General features: G+C 38.2%; 1 protein-coding gene across 1 annotated transcript; it reads right to left on the bottom strand.

The window, feature by feature from the left end:
• Positions 1-10,567: 10,567 nt before the first annotated feature.
• On the bottom strand, positions 10,568-16,659 carry LOC145772208 (DNA polymerase delta subunit 4-like). Its single transcript, XM_082584059.1, has 3 exons — positions 16,528-16,659; positions 14,319-14,450; positions 10,568-13,809 (listed from the first exon to the last, which is right to left on the bottom strand). Exons 1-3 carry the CDS (start codon positions 16,601-16,603, stop codon positions 13,673-13,675), a joined length of 345 nt encoding a protein of 114 aa, XP_082440185.1. The 5' UTR covers positions 16,604-16,659; the 3' UTR covers positions 10,568-13,672.
• Positions 16,660-18,216: the final 1,557 nt, after the last annotated feature.

Below are 18,216 nucleotides of genomic sequence, written 5' to 3'. Positions count from 1 at the left end.
TCTAAAGCTTTGTTGCCTATTTCACTTCAACACGTCATATTGCCCAGTCAAAGTTTAAGTAGTGACGTCATAATGAAGTTTTCACAACAATTATTGTGCCTGCAGTGTTTTTCTATGCACCGCGGGAGGAGAAAAACGATTTGCCGGATCGTTGAAAGTAAAAGTAGCAATCGTTTTGTGAAATCTCGCTTCAAGAAATTGAGGAGAGATTTCGACGCAACATGACTGCTCCTGAAGCTGGCCTATTGTGCAAGCTTTGCTACATTTAAAGTAAAGACGCCCCTTTGTTGGCGACACGAGAATCTCACCCACGTGGTCAAAATCAGACAGTGAGCGAGACTGCTCTCAGAACAAAATCAACAAGTGATACTCCATCAATCGATTTTTTTTACATTGATTCAGCGTCTGCAGACAGGTCAGCAGCGCGGCGGCAGTGCAGCCGCAACTCAATGATTACATGATCACCACAATCATGCTGCTGTGTCGAGCGCTACCAAACATCAACAAGTGAATTCGATTAAGCTTACAAGTTGTTTTAAATTTTCTTGAACTGCACACAAATTTTGAGGTTGGTCCTGAAAAAATGTTTTCAAAAATATTACAACACATTTTAGTATAGTTAAACTTGAAAATTAAAAAAGCTTTTGTTGAACACAAGAAAAAAATGAAGACCTGGCAACTTGAATTAGCAACCACGTTTTTAAGTTTATCGCTTGTTAGTTACCTTACCAACGTCTGCAGACGTTGAATCAATGTAGAAAGAACGGATTATGCTAGTTGGGTATTGGAGGCACCAAAGCCTAAACTTTCTGGAAGTGTTCTCTGAATCACAAGACATTTATTGCACTAAATTATCTGAAGCAATTGAATATGAACAAACAATTTTTATCATGGCGTTGTTGGTACAAGAATACGGTATGCTAAAGAAACTGTGTTTTTCCACTAAACCACATGAGTCATTTAAATAAAGAGTCATTTTATTGTTGGCTATTAATATTTTCAAAGAATAAATCCAGTGAAGCTGAAATGAAGTAGCCAACCTTGCAATTGTTTATTTTGTAGAAACGCGTAGGGCGAATGGAAACTTTAAACTGGTTCGGTATCAAGCACGTTATCGCGTTCGCGTTTTGTTGCTCCTACCTTTTTCTAGACCTCTGCTCCGTTTGGCATAAACAAACTTGGCAAACTGTTGGCTACACTTCTGACCAACGCTGGTCTTAAATATTCATAGTATACTTGTACGGTATCAGAAAATAATAACAGCATTGATAGCCAATTATAAAAATGTAAAATTGTAGCAAAATCATGGTATACATTTGCATAATTTTGAAGAAAACACCGAAATTGTTATGAATTGGCACAACGCTGGCAATGCTTCTGACCGATGTTAGCCAACCACACAACTGTGTTTTGAAGCAATACCACATGAAAAGAGGTTTGTGTTAGTAATTTTAAAGATTAAAACAAATAAACCTGAAATAAAATCTTTGAAACCTTTTTGAACGCATGATAAGAAATAAGTTATTGAAATTGATGGCGTATTGTTGGCAACATGTTGGACATAATTGCCAATCTTGTGCCCTCACATCCAGCATATACCCGACATTGCAACTGTTTATTTTGTGGAAACGTGTAGGGCAAATGGAAACTTAAACTGTTTCAGTATCAAGCACGGAATCACGTTCGCGTTTCTGTTGCTCCTACCTTTTTCTAGACCTTTGCTCCGTTTGGCATAAACAAACTGAAATGAAACTACCTTGTTGGCAAACCGTTGGCTACACTTCTGACCAACGCTGGTTTTAAATATTCATAGTATACTTGTACGGTATTATAAAAACAATAACAGCATTGATAGCCTATTATAAAAATGTAAAATTGTAGCAAAATCATGGTATACATTTGCATAATTTTAAAGAAAACACCGAAATTGTTATGAATTGGCACAACGCTGGCAATGCTTCTGACCGATGTTAGCCAACCACACAACTGTGTTTTGAAGCAATACCACATGAAATGAAGTTTGTGTTAGTAATTTTAAAGATTAAAACAAATAAACCTGAAATAAAATCTTTGAGACCTTTTTGAACGCATGATAAGAAATAAGTTATTGAAACTGATGGCGTATTGTTGGCAACATGTTGGACATAATTGCCAATCTTGTGCCAACACATCCAGCATATAGCCGACGTTGCAATTGTTTATTTTGTGGAAACGTGTAGGGCTAATGGAAAGTTTAAACTGTTTGGGTATCAAGCACGTTATCGCGTTCGTGTTTTGTTGCTCCAGCCTTTTTCTAGACCTCTGCTCAGTTTGGCATAAACAAACTAAAATGAAACTACTTTGTTGGCAAACTGTTGGCTACCCTTCTGACCAACGCTGGTCTTAAGTATTCATAGTATACTTGTACGGTATCAGAAAATAATAACAGCATTGATAGCCTATTATTAAAATGTAAAATTGTAGCAAAATGATGGTATACATTTGCATAATTTTGAAGAAAACACCGAAATTATTATGAATTGGCACAACGCTGGCAATGCTTCTGACCGATGTTAGCCAATCACACAACTGTGTTTTGAAGCAATACCACATGAAAAGAGGTTTGTGTTAGTATTTTTACAGTTTAAAACAAATAAACCTGAAACAAAATCTTTAAGACCTTTTTGAACGCATTATAAGAAGTATTGAAATTGTTGGCGTAATGTTGGCAATGTTGGCAAAATGTTGGACAAAATTGCCAGCCTTGTGCCAACATACCCAGCATATAGCCAACGCTGGCCCAGCAATCAATGTTTGCTGGGTAGTTAGTTAGTTACTCAAATACCATTGTTGCAGCCACAAAGGAACTCCAGTTTTGATTGGAAATGTAGAGGAAGATGGGGTTAGTTGAGTCATGTTTCAGATTTTTCCTTATATCGTTTTACCTATTATTTTTTACCTATTAAGTGAAACAAAGGTAACGAAGTATGCTTGTTGCTACCCATTCATCAAAATGCTATCTCACGTTTAATTGCCATTTTTATTACCTCGAACATAGAGCACCGTTTGACTCAACCAACCCCGCAGGCAGGGTTAGTTGAGTCATTGGGGGGATTAGTTGAGACGCAATGGCATTCATGAGATGCAATTTTTTGAGGCTATATTGGGCACCGACCCATTCGGCACCTCTGATCTGTACCATCAATGAACATTTATTGTATCCAGGAGTGGAGAATAACCCACTTTGTACTGTGGGCCACACGTATTATTAAAAATACCAGGCTGGCCACATAGCTCCAAATTCGCCCGTTTTCCCAATCTTTCCCTAAAAGAAGGGTCTTCACTGCAACCAGACCCAAATTTTCCTCAATTAATTGCCCAACTTCATGTCGTTTATCTAAAAAACATCAAACTAAAAAAGGTCTTCACTGCAACCCAGGCCCAGATTTCCCTCGATTTCGCCCAACTTCATCTCATTTTTTTAAAAAAAGGTCTTCATACCGCCCAGACCCAAATTTCACACGTTCTATTGAAAGTGACGTGAAATCTAATACTTTTTTTACTCCCGCTGGCTACATTATAGCCTATATTGCTACGCGAACCAAATTTAGCCCGCGGGCCGCAGGTTCCCCACCTCTGAATTAATCACAAGTAGGACATATAAAAAACAGCACTGTTGTCGGTGCACACCAAATGTGCCCAGCTGTTGCAATGGAAACATGTACATTGTACTACTAGCCTACTACGACAGCACGAGTTGCATCCAGTGCAGCAACAACGAATCGAGCAATTCCCAGAGCATTGATAATGCCGATCATACTCACCAAATCTCTATCCATAGAAACAACAGACCCAACTTGTTTCAAGCCTTTCAAAGCCATTACCTTGGATGGAGTGTGGACTGTGAAACACCCAGTTTCATCCATGTTGTAAATAGCCTACCGTACTTTCGAGACTGAACTGATGCCGATCCATGAAGTTGCACAAATTATCAAAAAAAACATTACCGTTTAGCCTACTTTATTCAATGCAGAATCTCTTGCTAAAGAAGTTGCTTTAGGTTTTCGTAACGCAAGACTGTATTTATTTTAAAAATCATAGAGCCAAACTTCTCCAACAAGTCCACTTTTCCATTTTTCAGGTCTATCTAACTTACGTTGTTGCGCGAAGCAAACTCTTACCGCAAACCGGCGTACTTTTTCAAGTGTTAGGCCACAATACACAAATCGACAATATGTGCTGCTAAATCTCTTTCCATGACATCAGTTAGTAGGCCTACTTGTTTGTGGTTTGAGTATCCCATCTTTACTTTCGAAGCATCAGACCCAGTTTCATTTACCTTCTTCGTATATCTACGAAACATTTCTTTGTCCACACCAACTCTTTCTGCTTCCTTTCTTAACGACACACCATCTTGCACTAACTTCAAACAAGCTTCAAAAGTCTCTATATAGGCAGCCGTCCACGACCAGTTTTTCTATTTTTTTTTTCATGACTTTTAAGACTTAATTGGAAAATATTTTAAAACTAAACAGAAAAGGAATAATTAATAAAATAATAGCACATTTTGTCCAAGTGACTGATTTAATAATGCGCGTTTAGCTCAGGGCCGGATTAAGGCGGGGGCTGATGGGGCTGCAGCCCCAGGCCCACCAAAGAAAATAGGCCCACCGATAACAACTTATCAAGAGCAACTGACATGCTTATTATCAGGATCGAAAGAATAAAGGACGAAAATCATAAAACGAATGCTAACTGTGTAAACCAGTGGTTCTTAACCAGAGGGCACGCCTCCCCAGGGGGGCGTCAGCCAATTTCCAAGGGGGCACGAGACCTAGCGTGCTCTACAGCTTTATCTCCGGTGTTAACTCACGCAAACATCTTACTTACAAATTAATGTAGCCTACTTATAAGCAGAATTTATGATGTCATAGTTTTTCATAAAACTAGTCGGGCGCTGCAGGATAGCAAAATTACTTTGAATAAGGCAACGAATTTGCTTCGGGGTCTACATGACTTTGTTCAAACATTAAGATCCCAATTTCTAGAATTCGAAGAAAAGGGTAGAGTATTAGTGGCTGTCATCATTATATTGAAGAAATGTCAAGAAAGAAGAGAAGAAAGGTATGCTTGGATACTGGATAGCGAAGGTGGATCTGAAGACACATCACTTGATCCATCGAGCAGGTTCAAAGTAGACTCATATTTGCCAATCATTGACCAAATTATTTTGTGTATGAAATCCCGAATTGCAGCATACGATCGTCTTCAAATAAGATTTTCATTTCGGGCGGAATTAAACTGTAAAATTGGAGAGAGTGCTAAAACCGTGCACGGACATTTTGCCAAAAGGACATTTTGCCGAAAGACATTTTGCCGAAAGACATTTTGCCGAAAGGACATTTTGCCGAAAGACATTTTGCCGATGGACAAATTGCCGAAAGGGCTAAGGTTGTGAACGATAGACTAAACCACACTGTGGAGAATATCGATACATATAACACAAAAAGGAGTTTCGGCAAAATGTCCATTCAGCAAAATGTCTTTCGGCAAAATGTCTTTCGGCAAAATGTCCTTTCGGCAAAATGTCCGGGTACCGCTAAAACATTGCTTCACTAACATCCAGATGATCTAGAACAGTGGTTCCCAACCTTTTTGACCTTGCGGCACCCTATCAAAGAGATAAATAGTTTACGGCACCCTGGTAAAACTGGATCAATTTTATGAGGTTTCTTTATTTCAAATAACTGTATGAAATAAACAGAATGAGTTGTACAGTATAGCGCGCATAAATAAATGTATTTATTCAAAAGTCAGTGTAAAATTTGGGCTTGACTTCCTGCACAAAGTCCCTTAATATGTGGGGGCACATTCGATAAAGCCACCCGCATATCTTTCTCTACTATAAGCAGTCGTTCTCGTTTTTTAGTTTTTATGTCCATTAATACAGAAAATCCACTTTCTCATAGGTAGGCTATGATGTAAAAACAGCAGCAAAAGCACAATAGCTTTCTTTCCAACGCAAGGATATTAATTTTGAATTTTTATGCAGAACTCGTCGAGAGGCATCTGCTTGTACATAAGCTTAAAATTTCCATCGGTACGAATGTCAAATAATTCTTCTTCTTCTTTAAGTTTCAAAACAATATGAGAGTCCAGTAAAAATCGATTTCTCGATTTCTTCGCAAAATAAAATCATGAAACCTGGCAATAATGATGCGTTTCAAACGTTTTTATGAAAAGAACAGCAACGAGTCAAAATCTTTTTCACGCTGTTTTTCCTGGACGAGGAAACATTAGGCTACCGCAGATTATCAACTTATCGCCAGCGACTTCCCCACTAAGCGACTTTACATAAAGGAGCCGGGAATAAGTGCGAGACGCGAAACTTAATACGCACTGAAACTCGGTTAGAAATAAATATATTCCACAATCAACGGGTTAAAGTTAAAATAAAGAATGGGCCGCAGTATTGCAATATCTCGCGGCACCCTTGAGGATTGCAATTGGCACCCCAGAGTGCCGCGGCACCCCGGTTGGGAACCACTGATCTAGAAGAATCACTGCCTGAAGACATGATTTATTTTTCTGCACTGCTAAAACAACACTATTTTAACAGCGAATGCAGCAAAGAAACTCAAATGTTTAGATTCATCAATGAAAATGAGTTTATGTATGCATTTCTGAACGTATCTGTTGCAGCGGCGGATTCAGAACGTAATTTATGGGTGGGCCTAGAAAATATCTTGGTGGGCCTTCACCTTTCACCAGTAATGCCACGGCGGGCCAGCATACAAAAACTAAGTGTTACCGAATATCTTTTACAAATGCTGTGAAATAGTGATGCCACAGACAATTTAGTGTCACTTGGTTGTTCTAGTGTTAAACATTAATATTTTTTTTTTTCAAGAATCTGATTTTGGGTGGGCCCACTGTCAATCTGGGTGGGCCTGTACCAATCAGGCCCACCCGGTAGATCCGCCCCTGATCTGTTGTTCTAAGAATGTACCTTTGTCTGATGACTTCTCATTGTTCGAGCAAGCCCTCATTTTTAGTACTTAAAAGAGAAAAGAATCAACTGCGTTCATTCATGAGCCAGAAAAGGTTGCATTCCTTAGCTCTACTCTGCATTGAAAACAAAATTTTGAAACAAATGGACACCGATAATGCTATTAACAGCTTAGCTTTGTCTAAATCCAAAAAACATGCATTTGAATGTGTTTAATAAGTAGGCTAAATAGGCTACTGCACCTCGGGTATAATTTTTGTTATTTCATTTTAATTGTGATTGGTAGCCTACAATGAGGGGAATGAAATATAGACCTCAGATTTCCATACAGCCCCAGGTCCATCAAAACCTTAATCCGGCCCTGGTTTAGCTATACAAATTCAGAAGTAAGATTTCACCAGCCAGAAACCTGAGGTAGGGTTAGTTGAGTCACTGCCTCAACTAGCCGCGCAGCTATTGACTCAACCAACCCCAATCCTTCATCGTGACAATTATTGAACGTATTATCTATACGTAAAGTTTTATCAGTGTTACACAAATGCACTGTGCATAAGATAGCTATAAACTATATAAAACTTTGACGTTATCTTCGCTTACGCCTAACATAGCTTCAGCATCCCAATCAACCTTGAGCAAAAAATATTTGCTTTTTAGTCCAAAAAATGACATTTTGCTGACTGGTTGACCTGTATAACTTACACAGTAGGGTGGAGTGAAAAAATCTTTTTATAAAATTTTTATTAGCTTAGGGTTGGAAAACTTGCCAATTACTACTAAAACTAGTTGTGCAAAATTAGGATGTAATCTGACGAGAGCTTGATCTGCCACCAGCCACTTGAAAATTGACCATTGGGCCATTCCGTGTCAATTCACACAGTCAAGAAAGTCAACCTCTTCAATTTTTCTTAAATTTTACACACCTTTTCATTATCTTATAAGCTTATGAAGAACAGCTGCAAAATTTGAGTGAAATTTATTGAGAAACACGAGAGTTATAAAGCATTTAGTTTGGAGGGTCTGCCGAGGGGGCACAATTTTTTTTATTTTTGGCCATGTTTGAGGTCCTATTACTGCTTAAGTAAATTAGGTAAGAACCCAATTTTTTTACAGGTGATAGTACTGCTGACAAGTATTGAAAACACAACACCGTTCACATTGTCACTCTAAAAGGTCAAAGACATCCAAATGTGGCTGTTTCCAGCTCTCGGCTAAAATTTTCCAAAACTTTAAAACCTTGCCAAGACCCTATTTTTGATTGGTTTTGGCTGACATTTAATAGAAATGTTGTTTACAGGATTCTCCATGAACTGAGATGTTTCTACCAGTACGGGAGACTACGGAACTACCAGGTCCGTAACTAGCTTGGAGCAGCAGGGGGGGCAAAAAGTATTCTAGAGGGGGCCCAACTTTCCCCTTCCGTATCATGTACGAAAACGACGTTTGTACACAATGTGGGTATATTTACGCAAGAACATTAATCGTAGGCCTAATACAACGTTTACATTAGACTAGTTTATCATAGAAACAGTCAGTGGCGTAGCCAAGAATTTTGAAAGGGGGTGGGGGTTGACGGCCAAAGACCGACGGCGTCTTCGTCAAAGGCGACACCCAGCAGCGGGGGGTCTGGGGGGCCTCCCCCAGAAAATTTTGAAAAATTACTTTGAATTTGGTGCATTCTGAAAGCATTTTCAACAAACATGTGTGTATAAATATTCCTGTAAAATGGTGCTGTCCGGTGGCATAGCAAAAGGATAAGATCATGTTTTCTAGGGCATTTTTCGGTAATACAGCTAAGTCTCTATGTTTTCTTGTTGCTAATTCCTGGCTGAGATATTTGAATGTTTGGTATTGGCAAAACTCGCTCTTTTAATGGAGTTTCGTTTAAAATTAGGCAAACTTTGTTTTAGAGACAACATTCTACCACACCCTTAAACACACAATGTTTACAATTAAATAACACAAGAAAATTGAGTATAAAACTGAAAAGTCAGCGAACAGAGCTAATTAACATAATTTTTTCTTGCAGGGGGGGCTTCGCCCCCTCCTGCGCCCCCCCTAATTACGGGCCTGGGAACTACAGTGACGCTCGCCTACGTTGGCGAAGGACTCCTCGAGTTTTGAGCGGGCCTGATAGTGACAGGTTCTACGGTGGCACTACATCCAGATTGGGTCCGGAAATTTCTTAAGTTCTCAGTTTCTACAATGGGATGGAACAGTGCGACTTTAAGTCCATCGCCTGAAACTGTGTCAGTCTTGCCGTTGATGCTCAAAGTGAAGTATTTGTTGTGGCGATCAAAAATGAGAGATCGGCCCTGGCAGGGCATTTGAAGGCTTGACAGCACCCTATTCGTCCGGACGAATGCATGCGTACATGAATACAGGGCTTCATTCAAGAAGGAGAATCGATTATTAGAATGCCGAAGGCAAGTGTAACGTAACGTTTGCATGAAGCATGATAAGTTCTGAGCGTATAGCGAGTAGGCTACTGAATGTTTTCCGTGTAGCGAGACGCGAATAATTTGCCGGGGAGCCTTAGTGAAGTGCCTATAAGGTCATTTGCGCGGCGAAACAGGATAGATCGTCTTTCAGCGCGGACAGCAGTTTCAACATAACGAGTCCTACATTACTGCACCGAGCAGCAGGGTCAGTCTAAGCTTTTAAAAAAACTTTCAGACTGCGGTTGAAACGTTTATTGATGCCATTGAACGCAGGTGGTATGCAATGGTATGCGCGATCCTGCTACCCAGAAATGTTGGTATCTCTGGCCATAGGACGGAGATAATATGCCTGCCACGATCCGATGATATAACGCTGGGGGGCTCCGAATGTTGAAACCGAATGTAGTATTAATGCATTAGCACAACTTTTTGCAGTAATGTCCGACAGGGAAATGTTCGACGACGGTTAAGATATAACAATATCTACTTGAATTTGAGAGGGGACTACCAGGTCGACATGCACGTGTGAAAAGCGCGCATTATGAGCATGAAAGCATTGCAAGGGAGCGACGTTGTGGCGACCAATTTTAGTTTGTTGACAGGGCAGCACTGCGGCACCAGACAGGTGCACAGTAGCCTACTCTGCCGAAGAGTAGACAAGTAGGGCTGCTATACGCAAAGTGTCAGCCTTCGGCTGCCAGGCGCTTGCATAGCGCCGCGTGCGATGAAAGTTTCTTGCGCAGTTACACTAAATGGTGGCGGTACGTGAACGACCTGTTTAATGTCACCTCGAGGTATTGTGGTTCGGGGTTGTTCTGAACATTTAACTTACGATGAGCTTCCTGGTAGACGGTAGTGTAGAGGAAACGCTGCTGTCACACTTTCAGTTATTAGTGGTCAGTGTGTGATAAAGCTTTGGTAGAGAGTTCGCTTTGTTGTATCATTTGTATAGCCCATGTGATAAGTTAGCATTGTTTGATGAGTCTTGAGAGTTTAAATTTGAAGCTGGAAGCAAAAATTGACAGATCATGCGGTGCCAGATCATGCGATGAACCTCGCTATCGAAGCAGCCCACGAACCATTTTGCTTTGGATTAAGTTAACAGCATGATCCAAAGAAATTAAGCGATTTCCTGTTGACTTGTCTATTATTATTTACTTGCGTCAGACAAAGCTGTCCATATCCACAACAAAACAACGAAATAACGCACACAGCAAATGCACAAAGGCCACAGAGAGCCACTTTGGATGTCGTCAGATTAAGAGCTCATGAAATATCTACTGCTACAAATTTACATACAATGAGCGTTGGAAGAGTTGAAAGTATTCAGAACGAGAAAACAATCAGATGATATCACGTCTGATTTAAATTAAAGCGAATAAGTTTTGTAAGCCACACAAACTAGGCGAGATGCAGAAAATGTCATTAGCAAACATAATCTGATTTAAACAAGAGTTGTTGACAACAAGAGTTGCCACATAGCAACCAACTTTTGTCTTGTTGAGCTCTTAAGAAACCTGATCAATATATACGGCAAAAAGTCCGCATATATTGATCACCTTGAACAACCCACCTTGTCTGACTCCATTGGACACAATAAATGACTGGGACAGGTGACCTCGCCACCTCACTTGCATGGTTTGTTTACTACCTACCAGTATTCCAATAATCGAACAAAATACATAGGCAAGTTACGTGTGATAAGCGTTTTAAGCAATAAATGGTAATTGATTTTGTTGAAGGCTTTCGAAGCATCCAAAAAGACAGAATATACAGGAGTGTCATTACTGATAAGAGAAACTGCTTGTTTTAATAGGAAAAAACACTCATGTCAGTACTATGACCAGACTTAAACCCAAATTGTTTGTCACTGATATTCAAGAAAAGCAATAGATGATTAAAGATAAAACGTTCAAACAGTTTTGAGATTACTGTGGCTACAGCAATAGGTCTATAGTTACCTGAATCTTCAATGACGCCATTCCAATTTTTTACAATCGGAACTAAGACAGTGTCCAAGCAAGAATTATAATATTTATCCCTAGATGAAATATACGAGTTAACAAATTCTTTTTCAGTGTCGGTTTTGCTGATTGCGAATCAAACTTGTGTATGGACTATATTTTCTTGTTCATTTATGCTGAAAATAAAATCAGTAGCCTATTGATGCTTCTGTGTTCTAAAAGAGATTTTCCAGTAAGACATTCCATGTTTTCCATTTCTTGTAGCCTACCATAAAAACTCATAGCACGACAACAAAACATTTGGCATGAAAAAGACTACAAATTATTTTAAGCGGCTTACAGATATGGTCGCAGAACCTTTACTTGTGGGTCGTATGAACCACTTTGAAAGTTGCAACTACAAGGACTTTCGCCGGAGCATGCTTAAAATCCGTTGAAGCATATAGACTGTAGGTAGAAAGATATACGCAAACCTTGAGACAAACTTTAGACACTAAATAAAAACATAAGTGAGATTTAAAAAAAGGACTGTTAGGTCTTTATCCTACAGTGCTTTCATCTTCTCCATCAAACAGTCAATTTCCTTCTGTAGCTGGTTCAACAGGGCCGTTTTCAGAGGATAATTTTGGCCTGGTAGTAGCCTACCAAGAAAGAAGCTATCTCCAAAACTTGCCATTCTATCACATTTGAATAACAGAAACTAAAAACAGGGCAAAAAATGATGCAGTGTTTGTTTTCATAAAAATACGACGCTGGGATGAATGCAAAATACTTCAACATGTTAGTTCTAAAAATCTGGCATTGTGGATTGTCCTTCAAGCCCTCCTAAGAAGTTATGAAATGAATAAAATCTCTCGGATCCAAAAGTATAGCCTCTACTGGACAATCCTTGTTAATGTTACTGGTTGCCAATATTGAATATCTTTGCCGTTATACGAGCATTGAATGTTAAACAAGTTTTATTCATCAACAGTTAAGACATTTTCTAATAGGAAAGACAGGAAACCTAGAGTATCATTTCTTCTATAAACTTCACCGAAATAGCATAGATTTGCTAGTTGCGTTCATTTAAAATAGTCATTCCCAATGATGATCAACAATAAACACCCCTTTGATACAGTCAAAGCTACACAATGTCAAGCTTTTGTAGCAGTATGGTCACATTTTGTACTTCAAATAGCCGAAAAACGCTAGACCCACTAAATATGGGTGGGTCCCATAGCGGGGATTTTGGAAGCGGTATGTACGCCTTAGGTGATTTAAGCTATTGAATATCGAGCTTCTGTAGCAATATTTACATCATTTCAAATAGCCAAAATAACGTTAAACATACTGACATGAGTGGGCCCGATAACAACCGTAGGTCCCAAAGGAATACGTGGGGTGGTTAATACAGCCCTGCTTGCAGGTCACTCGTTACAGGTACACAGAAAATGAATAGAAGTACAGTTCCACGTAAAAGCCGTCCTGGCAGCAGCTGATGGCCACGAAAATTGAAAAGGTGTACCTTTTCTTTACTTGTTTCTGGTGAGCAGAAGCGCTGTTTACAATGATTACGTAATACGTATGCAGCTCACGCCAATGAGAATAACGTAAAATACAATTGGAAATCACAGCAAGGGCAATCGAGCAGACCGAACACCCTTCAGTGCATCTAAACCAAGAGGATGGCCACAAAATCTTTATTAAAATTTTAAAAGTAATGCATTTAAAATTTATCGTTAACATTTTTAGTATAATCCAATGTAATAGACCTACTAGTTTTGAATCAAAAATGTTTCGTAAAATTTCATGTCGACGGAAATCTTGACTAGAATTTCATTTCGACCAAGAGCCTAACGTTTGTTTCGAACTTGAAGATCACAGAATAGGTTGATTACCTGCACCAATAGAAACAATCAATACGTTACATTTTTTATTCAAATTCTACGTGTATATACGTTGTTATATGACTGCAGAAATATAGATCTAGCCAAATGACGAAAACCGTACAAAAATAAATGCGCATTGGACGAAATGAATGCAACTCCACTAAGGCATCGATGTGAGCCAAGCAATCAAAAGCAAAAAATGCTATAAAAAAAATAGTGCAGACTTTATACAGAGACTCATAATTACCTTATGAATCCCTGACTTCAATGAACATCAAAATCATGGAAACAAGCATGATTGTGCATCACAATAGAATATTCATAAAAAGAACTGAACTATGGAACGCTGCAGTAAAAGTATAAAAATTTGACGATACAACTTCAGTAATGCAGTCATTCATAAAATAACAATCAAGCTAAAATTGGATGGCCTTTCCACAATGGATTCAAATACTTTTCATCGTCGGACAGTATGATCTCTTTGACTCTTGCAGGCGGGTTTAAACCAAGATTAGCGGCTCTGCTCCACCTCTGTAACCTGGTTATATCTGTTAAAATAAAAATTTAGTATTATAAACAGATGGTAGCCTATAACAAATAACAACACCCATGTATTTTATACTGATTATAGGAGATATTTTTGTCGTATCCAAGTTTACGCGAGGTGGTTGAGAAGGCGCAAAGGCAACAAAGTCAATCGTTGTGTCTGCCGATGGCAAGCCAATGTAGGCCTCGCCCTTCCAAGCGTCGCATCAGAGCTCCTACTACTTGGCTATGCATAAGATATTAAATAACAATAAGGAATATTCACTTCAGTTTATTAAAGATAAAAGCAACAAAACGCGAAAGTTAAAACGTGCTTGAGACCAAAATAAGTGGTCAAGTTAAAAGCATTTGGCACGAAATGATAACAGACGATAGGCTACGTTTCCTATAAATAAGCTTTCCAAACTCTCATGTTGACATCAGTTACAGTATATATAACCACCACTCACCACACCTACTTAAAATACCATGCCAACACCATTTCATAATGGAAATAGCCTTTGATGATTACCTTGGCTGGGACCATATTTGCACTCCATATCAAACTGATGTAATAACCGCTCTTCAATTACAAAGGTATGATCTTCATCAAGTTCTTTGGAAACTGGGCATGTTGAGTTACTTTTAGTTAGGCTTGATCCAGCTACAAATATGATATAAATGTAGATCGTATCAAAAAATGTTTTGTTCGTTCATGGTAACAAGTATTAGAATGACCACCGCAGCATCACCTGGCCAGCAGCCACTTAAAACAAAATCACAAAACTGCTTTGATATTGTGTTGTGTCTAGTCTGTATCTATTTCAGTGTTATCTAACTTTTAGCCAAAGTAAACAGTTTTGCAGCTTAATATTAAAAGAAACCATTTTATTGTCACCCAACATGTTCTAAGAAATTATTATGTCTGGAAAATAAAAGGTTAACTGAAGTACAATAAGTTAGGATATGTACCGTATACCCTGTTTGTTTAGGGAAACAAAAATGCTTTTTAAGGCGTAATTTTTTTCTGCAGTTTGATCATTATACTATTCGCCTATATTTACACCTTAAGAAGATGAAGAAAAGGTGTCAATATAGGCGAAAGGTCGATAACAACAAAATCAATATATTTTGTTTCTAAATATCGGTTTTAGTTTATGTAAGGACCTGGTAAATAAAGGTTAATGTGTTCTCTGACCACCATTGACCCTAATCTTTATGTTTGTCGCGTACACTTCAGTATGTTGGTAGTTGTATCTGTATGTTCACTTAATATGCAAACAGACTGTGCTGATGCGGAGCAATATGGTGTCACTTAACTTACTAAATTAAGGTACAGTGCAGTATTTACTTTTTTGCAAAAAAAGGTCATTTTTTCTGTTTTGTAGCAGCTTTAATCAACACGTATGTCGTATAGCTGAATTTTTGTTAGTGAATGTAAGACTACTTGGTTGCTGTTTCTGAGATGGCAATCTAATTTCTAGTGCTTCCATCGGTCAAGTTTTTATAGGTAAACCATTTTACAAGATGTCAGATTACTTGTTTCTAGTGTAAACGATGACTATTTCCACAAAATCTTTTCCTTAGCTGCAAACAACCCTCTTATCATTGCTATAGCATAAACAAACAAATTGTCTGCAGGATCAAAAAAGATGTTGATATAGACAAACTGACAATATATAGCCAAAATCGATACAGGCAAACTCAAATGTACGTAAAAGATAAACTCTGCCACTACCAAATACCAATGAAAAAGTGTTGATATAACCCGCAGTCGATATAGTCGAATTCTACAGTAGCATTAGGCCTACTATCCTTAATCTCGAACTGAGAAAGTATCTTCTAATGCTTAATCCTGGCAGCTGTGTATACTTGCAGAGACATTAAACCACTAATGCAGGCCTGACCACTAAAAAATCAACAGGAAAGTTTCGTCTTGTGAAGGTCTATAAATTATTTCATTGATTGGATACTGCTGAATGAAAATTTGCACACCTCAAGAGTTGAACCACTGTCACTTGTTAAGTACTGCCCTCAATCGCAAAGCCAAATGTTTTATCCACTGAGCTAGCAGGATAGAACACTTTAGCATGTAGTCCAATTTAGTAAAGTCTGTGACAATTCGGGGCAGCCGATTTGGTGACGACTGGATCGGTGCAGATGTCAATGAAAATCCCGCTATGGCCTTTGGTTTATTTAGAGAAATTATAAGGATCATTTAGGTGGGTGGTTTCCATGTTTAGCATCTTGAAGAAACCCTAAAATTTTATAAATAAACAAATGATTCTTTGGGGTTTCGATACTGTCCATACAAAAAATTACATTTTAATCATGAAACGTTGTTTGAAGCAATATAATGGAACTAGGTTTTCACTTACCAATAGCTACCCTGAATAATCTATATTATAATTCTTTTAAATAAGCCGAGGTCACCATGGAATTTTAGAGAACTTCCATCTTCATACAGTATTGCATGTACAACAACTGTATTTTCTTCATGACACGCTGTTTTGACAGCGCATTTGCACCAAATCAGCTGCCTCTAAAAAAGGCCACCTCCGAATTGGGATATCTCTGAATCAGGCCATTATTACAGCTAGTGGGGTGTAGGACATTTTGATCTACACTTTCGATGAATACAGAATGCTCTCCCTCAAAAACAATAAAATAATAAAAAAACAAAGGCTTTTTGAGTTAATTCCATCCTCAGGTATTTGCACATAGAAGAACTGTCAACTTACCTGCAAAGTTTTTATTACTCTTGTGTATATTTCTTGGTTTGGAAACTTTAAAAAAATCAGTAATCTTCTCGGACATTTCTTTGGTAAGATCGATCAGAAGTAGTGTTAAAAATTACTTTCAAAAGAGTCACTGTAAAGTCACAATTAATATAATATACAATCAGACATGTCAGATTTCAATGTGTCTAATAAACGTGTCTCATGTGTCTAACTAACGATTGCAAATACAATGTAGGCCTACATTCAAGGTAAAATAGTTGCATCATATATCATTTCCAGTTGGGCAAGATTACGTACACAATTATTAGACTAGTTAGTAATACCTTCTAAAGTAGCCCATAACATGATATGAAACTTAATTTCATATTACTCTTGTCTAGTTATGTCCAAACAATGACACAATTGACATATTCCTGCAACCTTGCAGAACATTTGATTTGATGTCAAAAATTCAAAACTGGAAAACTTATTGTTTTAATTTTGTTAGTTTAAAACTTTCTAAAGCAAATTTAGTAACCTACTTACATTGTTGAATGTTGATAGCCTTTACCGGCATGTTTCTCTGCCTATTATTTAATACGCTTGAAGGCATTTACCAATATGGTCTTGTGAATGTATGTGAGAAAAATGTGAGACCGACCTACAAGTGTGAGAACATGTAAAGAAATGACATGGAGTAAACACGCAAAGTAAGTACCAACAAAAAAAAAGATAGCAAAATATCTTTTTCATTATAATCTTTCGTTATTATTGTTGTTAAAATCTGCATTGTGAAACAAAAAATTAAAATATGCATCAATAAAACAGTGTTTGGAAATCACACAACCACCAAACCTAAATAAAAAAAAATGTTTGTGGTGAAAATAGTACAGCACAGTTATTATCAGTATGAAAAAGTAGCACTATAAAAATAAATTTAATAACAGACAGGAAGTAGCAAAGGTTAATACTAGTTATCGAGTCAACTCTTCCGGTATTCCTAAATTGACAAATACCAAGCATCAACAAATTACATTTAAAGCCTGCTAAAATGGCCAAATGTTTAAATAAAATTTAATTTAGCAAGTATATATATTTTGCGGGTGCAACCTAGTTCGTACCTTGAACCATTCATACAGTCAGTTCGTACCCTAAAAAGATCGAGAAAAAAAAATAAAAAAAGCCGAAGTCGCTGATCGCAGTTTAATAGCACAAAGCCGAAGTCGCTGATCGGAGTTTACCCACAGTCTCTATATTACGCTAACCGCTAACCTTTACCCTAACCATAGCGGAATGGCCCGATTCGGTGAGTCCGATTCGGTGAGTTCCCTATTCGGTGAGAGCCCTATTCGGTGATTTTTTTTTTAAATTATTGCGCGCCGTAGCCTAATAATCATTGCCGTTATAGGGTTAGGGGTTTTTGGGGGTTGGAGGTTTTTGGGGTTTGGGGGTTTTTGGGGTTTGCGGTTTTAGGGGTTTGGGGGTTTGGGGGGTTTTTGGGGGGTTGGATTTTTGGGGTTTGGGTTTGGGTGTTTGGGGTCTTGGGTTTTAATTAGGCTACGGTACCCGATACTTTTCAAAAAAAAAAATTCAAAAAAATCACCGAATAGGGCTCTCACCGAAAAAGGCTCTCACCGAATCGGACTCACCGAATAGTAGCAGACCCAACCATAGAGTAATCATGCTCTAACCCTCGCTGATCGCAGTTTC

Source organism: Aplidium turbinatum, chromosome 1 (assembly GCF_918807975.1).
Source record: "Aplidium turbinatum chromosome 1, kaAplTurb1.1, whole genome shotgun sequence".
NCBI lineage: Eukaryota > Metazoa > Chordata > Ascidiacea > Aplousobranchia > Polyclinidae > Aplidium > Aplidium turbinatum.
Note: the sequence above shows the minus strand (reverse complement) of the source record. Positions and strands in the feature narration are given on the sequence as shown.

Coding starts and splice junctions, on each gene's coding strand:
- LOC145772208 (XM_082584059.1), bottom strand. CDS start 16,603: ATGTCCGAGAAGATTACTGATTTTTTTAAAGTTTCCAAACCAAGAAAT. Junction 14,451..16,527: donor GAGTAATAAAAACTTTGCAG/GTAAGTTGACAG, acceptor TCATATTTGTAG/CTGGATCAAGCCTAACTAAA. Junction 13,810..14,318: donor CAAATATGGTCCCAGCCAAG/GTAATCATCAAA, acceptor TTATTTTAACAG/ATATAACCAGGTTACAGAGG.